The sequence below is a fragment of the Tamandua tetradactyla genome, chromosome 7 (assembly GCF_023851605.1).
Source record: "Tamandua tetradactyla isolate mTamTet1 chromosome 7, mTamTet1.pri, whole genome shotgun sequence".
Taxonomy (NCBI): Eukaryota; Metazoa; Chordata; class Mammalia; order Pilosa; family Myrmecophagidae; genus Tamandua; species Tamandua tetradactyla.
In genome coordinates, this window is record NC_135333.1 from 13040940 (window position 1) to 13051917 (window position 10978).

The 10978-nt window shown below is 32.9% G+C and overlaps 1 protein-coding gene across 2 annotated transcripts in view; it reads left to right on the top strand.

The window, feature by feature from the left end:
- Positions 1–10213, top strand: part of EXO1 (exonuclease 1) — a 45879-nt gene extending 35666 nt beyond the window's left edge. The window contains exons 12-15 of one of the 2 annotated variants that reach the window (XM_077168465.1): positions 1672–2233; positions 4773–4874; positions 6058–6248; positions 9032–10213. In XM_077168465.1, coding sequence (XP_077024580.1) covers positions 1672–2233; positions 4773–4874; positions 6058–6248; positions 9032–9173 — 997 coding nt within the window. In that variant the 3' untranslated portion in view covers positions 9174–10213. The remainder of the gene's footprint in view (positions 1–1671; positions 2234–4772; positions 4875–6057; positions 6249–9031) is intronic. The other variant, XM_077168464.1, reaches the window with a different exon arrangement.
- Positions 10214–10978: the final 765 nt, after the last annotated feature.

The window sequence follows — 10978 nt, forward strand, 5'->3', positions numbered from 1 at the left end:
AAGGCAGCTAACTTTCAACTGAGGTTCTTTCTTACGTAGGAAGGCACAGGGTGATCTCTGCAGGCCTTCTCTCCAGACCTCTGGGTTCCAACAACTTTCCCCGGGGTGACTTCTTTCTGTATCTCCAAAGGCCTGGGCTGAGCTGCTTGAGCTGTGCTACGTTGAGTCTCTCATTTAAGCGCCAGTCAATTAAATCAAACATCATTCATTGCAGCAGGCACACCTCCTAGCCAACTGCGGATATAATCAACAACAAATGAGGTTCACATGCCATTGGCTCATGTCCACAGCAATAGAACTAAACACCTTCACCTAACCAAGTTGACAATTAAATCTAACTACCACACTTCTTTATCTGTATTATATGGATATTTATCTTAGAAGCATGCCATTTTGTCTTTTGAGATCTAGAAATATAGATTTCCTTAAGTAATACCATAGGCTAATCAAGAAGCAGCTGCTGTGAACTGGGAGGAGTTTCAGTTTCTAATTCTGTTCTCTAGGTGATTAATTTTATGAGCCTGGCCATTGTCACTCTAATTTTTCCTTACCCATGAAATAATACAGAGAAGAATACCTGAACTCTAAAAACAAAGAAAAGAGTATGGGCATGATAGGGCTTACAACTTATTTCAAAATGAATTATGTGATCAGAAATAAAAGTTAATGTTCTGCTCAGTGAAAAGCCCAGTAAGACCTTGCCATAAATGTACCTACTTCTACTCTATACCCCCAAAACTTATCTGGAAAATCTAATGAAAGAATGAAGAGGATTTTTACTCTCTAGCATTTAGTGGATTTTCTGTTTATCATCTTGAATTTGAACTAGTACTTATTAGGAGGTCAATTCTCTTTTAAGTTTCATATTTATCTGTTCATGTAGTCTAGGGTTTTCTTGAATAAATCTTTCCCAGTAGTGATACTGATTTTTCTGCCTTTTGTACTGGAGTATTTTTAAGTGATTTTTTTAAAGTTGATAAATGAAACAAGTAATACCTCTTCAGTTACATCAAGTTTAATGATTGATTTGTAAGTCTTTGCCTCAAATTTTAAAATAGTGTAGAAGTTTAGAGGTTATATAACAAGTTGATAAAATTAGTGTGCTGGGCTACTAAAATATCCCAGATGATTTAATATAAGAATAAAGCTAAGATGATAGGTAAGTGGCTAATTTCTTTTATTTTTGCTTGCTGTAAAATACAAGACAGCCATTGTACATTGTCCTTTATATTGTATATTTCCATATCTGTTCAAATATTTGAATGTCAGTCATGTGTGTGCCACTATCCCAGATACAGTGGCTACAAAGACATAAGAAACAGTACCCGTCCTTAAGAAGCTTATATTCTGATTGAGAGTTAAACAAGTTAGGGGGAAGAACATCTATATGATGATCAGGTATAGATAAAATACACAAACTCCAAATATAAATGTCTATCAATAATTGTTTTTGAAGGTCCTATCTAAAAATTTATTGTATAAATAAATTTTTAAATATGTAGGTGTCAGCATAATCAAAATTTAAACTTTGGGTAAAACTCAAGATCTATATTGCCTTTATGAAATTATATATTTATGGGACTTTCTTTAAAAGAAAGTAAACAGTACTATTTTAATCTTGGCACCCTTGTGAGAAAACTCTGAAATACTCATGCATTATTTCTGTATTAGGTTTTTTTGCAGTTCTCTGGATTCTGCTGACTATATATCACAGAAAGAGAGCAGCCAGCCTTTAGAAGAAAATACTGTCACAGATAAAGAGACAAAGCTAAACGAATCAGATTGTCTAGATGACAAGAAGCTGGTTGATACAAATGTAGCACATAATTCAAGTGATCAAATTCCAGAAAATGTAACTGTTTTTGCTGATGAAGAGTCTCAGTCTTTTAAGAACAACAAATTTACAAGGACCATTTCACCACCCACTTTGGGCACACTAAGAAGTTGTTTTAGTTGGTCTGGAAGCCTTGGAGATTTTTCAAGAACTCCTAGCCCCTCTTCAAGCACAAAGCTGCAGCAGTTCCATAGAGAGAGTGATTCTGCCATTTCTCTGCCTGAGAATATGAAGATATCTAATACATCTCAAGTAAAAAGCATTGAGTTGGGAGATAGATCTCATTCCTTAAATAAAGTAGCGTGCTCTTCACAGTCTCAGGAAAGCATGGAATTATCACCACACAGTTTAAATGCATCAAAACTTTCTCAGCCTTCTAGCAAGGATTCAGATTCAGAGGTAAGTCAGATTTTGAAACCTTTGATTTCAAAGTCATATGTAAGTGAAATGAAGGTGTTGATCTCACTATTGAGAATTTTGCCTAAATTATGGAAATGACTGTCAGTTTTTCACTGTAGCTTCTACAGGGTAGAAAGTTCACATTTTATACATCAACATCTGTGTTAAACTCTTGCACATTCAATAACTCTTTACTTTCTAATCACTATGTATGCACCCCTGAATCAAAAACCTGCCCCATTAATGGATTTCTCAAGTTGTAGAACAGTTAGTGCCTAAGCAGAATAAACTATAAAATGAAAAAACATTATAAATATAATATTTAAATCTTTAATATATTCTTGAATTTAGGTAGCAGCTGAGATTTTATAAGGAGATGGCCCTATTAGGGTGGTAATGGCATCTGTCTTAGCTTTTAATATTTGAGAAATATATTTTCATTTACTCTTATTCTTTCTAAACATCCCTCATTATGACAAAACAGAATGGTGATATAAGTGATTCTCTTTTATTCTATTTTTAATTAATAAAAGCATCCTAACAATTTTTTGTTATATACAAAATATCTTATTCTGACTTATATAAAAGCAGAACTCCAAATATAAGTGCCCATAAAATTCAGTGACATATTTTTAAATGGCATGATGGCATAATATCTTTCTTTAATATAGCTTATCTCAAATTTATCAATATTACATACTTTATCTTTAATGACTATAATTACCAATTTGTAAAAACAGTTACAGCCACAGTAATATTTGACAGAGTTTTGATGTCTGATAATCCTAAATATTGAACAGCATCTAGTAAATCAGTATAGCTTGTATTCTTCATAAAAGACCATGTTTTTCCAGTTCCCAAGAGAAACTTTAGTTGTTCTGGACTCAAATTGAAGGAAAACAGTTAAAATGTGAAAACAAATTGTCTTCAGTTGGTGAAAGCTGATCAATTTATATAATCTAATCCAAAAATCTGTCCCATGTTGCACTTTTCAAGTTCTTAAGAGTATGCCAAGCAAAACTCTAGCTGCCTTTGAGGCTTTTGGTTCATTTGTACTGAATACTGTCCATGCTGGTCTGCAAGACTTTATTTTAATATTAGTCTCTATTTTAATGCAACATTTTTTCATTTTTCACCTCATAATGCTTTTCTCTTGGCACTGTTTGGGTAACATTACAATTGCTATTCTTGAATATATTCCTGTCATCTGCGCTTCTATGGAGTTATTTCTTTTTCCAGCATGTATCTTGCTCTTCCGCTTATGCCTTTAGCCTTGTTTTACCGAGAAGCCTTACTAGCTCCCTGGCCAGGGGCTTGTCAGGCTGACCAGAAATCTCCACACTTCTGTGTTCTGAGCTGGCCATTTTTTTAACTAAGTTATAGAAACATACCAAAACACAACATGGAATCATGCATTAAGTAACCTCTTTTACTGCCAGATGTAACAAACTCCTGTTAGGGTAAATGAACTAATTTTCTAAGAATCTGATGCTAAAAGTTAACATAAAAACTGTATGATCTCTCTTTGATTCAGAAAATGTTTCAGAAAGCTGCAAGGCTGTTGGGGCTTCATCTTAAATATGTATGGCTCTGACAAAAGTTTTTCTATTGGAGCCTTCCTTAAAAGCAACAGAAAAGCAAAAACCATAGATTCTATGTGTATTAAATTCACTGCCCCTATTTGAAGTGAATTAATCTTTGCTTTTAACTTAGAATTTTTATTTCCAAGAAATTATTTAGCCCAAAACTACTACTTCTCTTAGCTATGAGTAAAGAATATTAGCATTTGTAAGTTACAAGTTAGTGGTAGGTTTTTTTCACTATGGGATTTTTTTTAATTATATAATATTAATATAGAAGCCAAAGATAGATACTTTTCTAAAAGCCCTATGAGAAAATACAGAATGTGGTCTTCTGAATTTTCTTCTGTTGTCCTTTTTTATTTGATTTTTGTGGGAAACCAGATTATGAGAGAACGCTCCCTATAGAGAAATCTTACATGGTGGGATTGAGAGTGGGGCGGTATGTCTTAAAATCATTGCTAAAGTTAAATGTGCTTTTGATGCAATGCTACTTAATCAGTTCCTTGAAATTTTATTTTTTTTCTCTTTAATGTTGAACATGGTACACAATTATAAGAGGTGTAGACCTGTACTAGTTCAATTTTTATTGTTACTAATTTATGAAAGCTATTAGGCAAGCTTGGGGTAAAACAATAGTATTGCAGCAGGGGGACTCTTTGTATCTCAGTTGGCATTTTGACAAGTTCCTGAAATGGCTCAGAAGATTCCATTTTAAATATATACTCTATACAATTTCCTTCTCCTACCAATCCCTGGCAAACATGATCATTTTCGCATTAGATTCATTTTCTTTCATTGATTCTGATGTTTTTATACTTTCTTTTCTATGAAATTATCTTTTTTTACATTGATTTTTACATTTTACTTCTTTTGTGTTGTGTTGAGTGCTGATTAGTTTTCGTAAAAATTCCAAAGTGAAAATTTAATATTTTTTGTTTTTTCAATCTGTGGTCTAGGAATCTGACTGCAGTTTTAAGTCACTTGATAATCAAGTTTGTCAAAACTCCAAGGGGTGTTTATCTCATTTTTCAAGAAAGGAAAGAATTCTAAGGAACAAGGTAAAATAATCATTAAATTATTTTTTAGTTTCAGAAACAATACATGCTCACTACCAAAAAGTGGGGAATATAAACAAATTTAAGATAGTGACTATTTTATTTGCACAAAAATGACTTAATTTTCAAACTTCCAGGACCATGTCTGTCTTTGTAGGTGTTTTAAGTTATGCAACCTGTGATCTTTTTCTTTAGTGTATATTAAAGGTTTTTTCCCATGTACTTACTTATACAGCATTACTTATAATAGCTTTATAGTAGACCATTGTGTGGGTTTAGCTAATCCCCTTATGTTTACCATTTACTTTTTTAAATTTTTGCTATAGAAAATAGTACTGCAAACAAGATCTTGTGGCTGAATATTTTGAGTACACATTCTTATATCATAGTGAAGCGCTATTACTGGTTCAAACACAGTACGATAATCAAGTCCTAATCTATCTTTCTTTGTCTTGTCTTTAACTTTGTTCCTATCACCAACATTAGTTCAGGATTTCATTTATCATGTGCAAACATTTATTTTGGGTTAATCTTCCCATTTTTCATACATCCTCTACCAGATTAATCCTTTTAAAACCTTGTTTTCTTTGCCTCATTCTTATCATCCTACAAAACAATGACAAAACTTGAATGACTCCATGTTCCTGGATAAAATCAACCCTTCCATAGAAATAATACATGTCAGTAGACATTTCTTTAAATAAATTATGGCATATTTCTATAATGGAAGGACATGCAGCATTCAAAACAAAATTGTAGTTCTACATATGAAATGGAAAAATCTTCAAGACACGTTTTTAGGTAGAAACAAGATAAATAGTTAAATGAGAAAAGCAAAGTACACAACAGTTGTTTATGTGTGTGTGTAATTGAGTCAGTGTATACATAAGAAACTGGTGACAGTGATTGCCTATGGAGAGGGAAACTACATGACTAGGAGATGGGGGAATGAGTGAGGAAGATTTAATTTCTCTGTTCTTCTGTAACACTTGAATTTTGTGCTAGGTACATCATGTATATCTTTTGTAAATAATTAGGTTTTTTTGTAGTAAACATTTATAAATAATACATTTTAATAGATTGATTATGTATTATTTTGGTGCCAGTGTATGAAAAATAGTTCAGTATTAACTCATGGTTGTTGCTATAAAGAATAGTATTAAAATACAAGACATTTCATCTTTAGGTTCCTGGGCTATACAAATCTAGTTCTGCAGACTCTCTCTCTACAACCAAGATCAAATCTCTAGTACCAGCCAAAGTCAGTGGGCTGAGCAAGAAACCAGCAGGCATCCAGAAGAGAAATCATAATGCTGAAAACAAGCCAGGATTGCAGATTAAAATCAGTGAGCTCTGGAAGAATTTTGGATTTAAAAAGTGAGTGGCCTTCTTCCTGATTCTAAAATAAGGAAAAATTGTTTTCTGTAATTTCAATCCCTCTCTCCTAACTCTTTTTCTAGTTTCTTATGAATCAATTTCTGTTTCTCTCACTATGAGAATTATTTTCCTCTATTCCCTTTAGCTTTTAGCTGACTCTTTTTAAGTGTATTTAACTTCAATTTCTATATCGTTTTTCAATAAGAAGATGACAAACAAACCTGGCTTAAAGCTCTTTCTGTTTCACTGTTCCCAGGACTTAAATTTCTCAGCTTTTTTCCCTTCTTATCTCTCAGGATTGTAAAGAGAATAAAATTGTATTAGACAGGGGCAGGATTCCATATATCTACCTTTTTAAACCACAATACTCCTTCTGTTAGACTTCAAAATTAGCCAGAGAGTGACTTCAATTTACATTGTTGGTTTATTTTCTCATTCTTCTCAATAAAGTAACTGTGCTATTAATTAAAAGTAAAAAAAAAAAAAAGACAGGGTAATAAGCTAAACCCTGCTCAGTAGGAATGTTGTCACAATCAGATGTGTTGGTATGAATGACAGCACTTTGTAAATGAGTGAGTGCTTGACAATTACTTTTTAGGTTTTTGTTATATGAAATCTATGCTTATATCATAGAGCAGCATTTCTCAAACATTTTGCTCTCAGGAATCCTTTACACTATTAAAAATTATTAAGAGCCCAAAAGAGCTTTGTTTTTATGTGGATTGTATCTATCAACATTTAACCATATACTTAAATGTCTTAAAATAGACATTTAAAAACATTTATTAATCTACTTAAAAATAATAGTAAGCTCATTACGTATTAGCATATATAACATTTTTATGAAAAAATAACTATTCCAGAAAAAGAAAGATGGCTCTGTTTTACATTTTTAAAAATTTTTACTTTCTAGCTTAATAGAACTCAGCTGTTTATCTATTGTGATAGGTTTGCTTTGGTCAAAATATATGAAGAAAATCTGGCTCCAATCATTTTTGTAGTTAGGAAAAAGGTAGACTTTAATAACCTTTTAAGATAATGATAGATTTTCTTCTCTGACACTACATCAAAATTCAGCAAGCAATAATTTTAAAGGTAGTCTTAATTAAGACTTACAGCGGTACTCTTAAAGATAGTGCAATGTAGAATATGAAACCATATCAATTGATTGGTACTTTGTGTCACATTACAGTCCATTGGTATATTACATTTTTTTATGCATCTTTTTACTCATGCATGATTATGTAACATCGTGCATTTGGTTCTTTGGAAAATATTGGTCTATTAAGGCAATATCTTCCAAATATTGACACATTTCATTTTATCAGCAAAACCTTTAAGTATTAGGAAACTGTTCAGTGACAGATGTAAGTTTTTCAAAATTCAAATTTTCACTGAAAAGCTCAAAATGTATCATTGACAACAAATACTGTAAGTTTTTTTGAAGTAACAGCTCACTTTGTTCATTTTAGAGAAGTGTTTTATGCATCTTTTTACACATGCATGATTATATAACATCGTGCATTTGGTTCTTTGGAAAATATTGGTTCATTAAGACAGTATCTTCCAAATATTGGCACATTTCATTTTATCAGCAAAACCTTCAAGTATTAGGAAACTGTTCAGTGACAGATGTAAGTTTTTCAAAATTCAAATTTTCACTGAAAAGCTCAAAATGTATCATTAACAACAAATACTGTAAGTTTTTTTTAAGTAACAGCTCACTTTGTTCATTTTAGAGAAGCCACTTGTCAAATACCCAAATTGAATAACCATAGCATCTGTCTGTTGTTTATTCAGGTAGAAATGGTGGCAGAAAGCTGCACAGTCAGCTTTTACTTGAGATAACCATCTGTTTCAGTGTGCAGCAGAAGTGCTTTACGTGTCCTTCCCAAATTCTGTCACAGAATATTAAATGTACTCAAGGGTTGAGATTTAATAAAATTAATGATTTTTACTGCTCCATCAGTTATATTCTTAAGTGAGACTAGCTTTTTCTTTTCTTAACTATAAGTGCATAGGTTGAAGACTCCAATAACTACTAGTACAATTTGGAGCCACTGTCTTGATTCATGCTAAGTGGCCAGCAGTTTTACCCAGTTCTGCTTTTGCACTATCAGTACAAATGTCAGCACGGTGGAAAAGGCAGATAAAGTCTAAATATTACTGTGAAAATGGTTTTGCCCTTACAAACCTTCCCTGAAAGAGTCTTGGATATCTTCGGGGATCCATGACTCATACTTTGAGGACTGACGCTAGAGAGAAATTAGGGTGTAGCAGTATTCTTAATGCCTTTTAAAACATAAGATTTACTGTTGTTGAAGTTCTTGTTGACTGAAGGTAGAATTACCTGTATTATCTTCATATTAGAATTAATTTTTGTAGGTATAACACTCCCCTTGCTAAAAAAAGGGGGGTGGGGAGGTTAAAGATAGGGCTTAACATTAATTCCTGCTTCCTCTATGTTGGTTTTCAGCTAAACTTGAGAAGGACACTAAGGAGAAAAAAAATGAAATTTTCTTATTGGAATCATTCTGCATTAGCTAGTAAATAGCTAGTTGTGGCTCAGCAATGAAAGGTGGTTTTGAAAACAAAAAAGTATACTAAGAAGCAAAACTAAAATGTTATTCAGGAAAAGCTGAAAATATAAAGAATTGAGACAGATTATACTGAAGAGGGACTTATTCAAATACTTCTGTTTTTCCAGTTAGATTACTTATTTTCTAATAATTGGTATCCTAAAACACAAAAAATTCATGTTATTATATTCTTATATTTTACAGAGATTCTGAAAAGCTTTCTTCTTCTAAGAAGCCAGATCCCCTATCGCTAGTCAAAAACAACATCCAACTAACTCCAGAAGCTGAAGAGGATATATTTAATAAATCTGAATATACTCGTGTTCAGAGAGCAATATTCCAATAAATGCAGGCTGCTGGGAAGCTATTGCCTGCAGAAGATTCTCTATCAATTTAAATTTCCTATTTGGGAATGAGACCATTACCAGCCTGAAAGATTTCTTCTTTGAACTATGCAATTTTTTAAATGGAGTACATTTTGTATATTTACTATGTAATTATTTTCTTTTGCTCAGCTTTTTATATGTTCATAAGAGCCAAATAGAATAATTTTTATCTTTTCCAGCTTTTTAAGAGTTTTTTCCAGTTCTTTTTAAGAGTTTTAATGTTAATTGTGCAAGTCCCTAGAAATTTATAAAAATCTACTCCAAAGATCTCTAATGTTGCCATGTGTAAGGATGCTAACAGGAAAACCACAATTCCATATTGATTCTGAAATCATTTTATCTTGGAAGAAATCTTTATATTTCCCCAGACTTTAAATTTTTCCACCTACCTTTCCTGTCCTTCAAGGTTGAATTGAAAATAAAGTTACTGGGCTGGGAGGGGTGGTTGGAAGGGTTGAAGACCATTATACAGATGGAACAGTGCTCTGTTAACCCCGAAGAGTTTGGTTGAGTTATAGGTTGACAGTGATAGAAAATTGTTTTCAGCCTAATATAAAATGAACTACTTTTATCTATATTCTTAGCTTTAAAATTGCCCCCATTTTTCTTAATATGTCTTTTTTGAAGTATGAGCTAAAAACTCCTTAATACATATTTAAAACTAAGTGCCCTTAAGGCTACATAGGATGCTAAAGCTGTGGGGTCTATGAAATATACACTCTGCAAAGAAATATGCCTGGAAAGAGAACTAGCTACACAAGTAAAGATCTGAAAGTACAGGAAATAAAGGAACTGTAAAAGTAACAGATACAGAAGATGGAAGAAGGAGACCCAGAGAAATTTTAGTTTTTAATAAGATTTAATAGAGGACTCTTGGTTAAGCTGATAAGAATGGAACATAAAACTGTAAAAACTGGTAAAAGACATAAGTTTTAAAAACAGTCTGGGGCAGGCCACGGTGGTTCAGCAGGCAGAGTTCTCGCCTGCTATGCTAGAGAACTGGGTTCGTTTCCCGGTGCCTGCCCATGCAAAAAATAAGAAATAAAAATAAATAAAACCAGTCTGGAAGACTGTTCTAAAGATCAAAAGCTATGCAATTTTAATTCGCTGTGCATGGTTTGTGTTATAATAGAAATTAAGAATGTGAAATTCCACTTAATGACACAAAGAATAAAACTATAATCCCACAAAGTTTTTACAGAATGGGAGAGGAGACATCTCGCAGGGGCTTGGAAAATGGATGGCTGAATGATAAAAGTGATTTAGCAAAGAAGTGTTGTGCTCAGTGAATAGAGACATCATACAAGTCCCTTGAAGTCAGGTTCAGGGTAAGATTGAAAATAGGATTGGATGAAAACTTTAATATGGGAGATTGGGAAGATGACAGTAATGCCATAATTTTTCAATCTCCAAATCCCCACATAAAAGCAGCTGGATAGCAAACCAAATACAGAGAACATTTAAAACAAATTTAGGTGACTTGATGTCCTCAAATCCCAAAATACAAGTGAATGAATACAAACCCACTATAGTCCATAACCTACATGAAATTGGCATCTATTGAGAAGTAGAGGCAACAGAGCATCTGATGGGCCTGAGAAATAACTAAAGCGGGCCTATTTAACAGTATTTGGGATTGGGAAAGGTTTCACTCATTTCCAACGTGGGTGTATGCGGGACTTAAATAATCTAGTACTTATGAACTACTGAAACTGAACAGACAAGTCTCCATTCCTGGAAAGGGTCCCCCATGGAAGAGAAATTT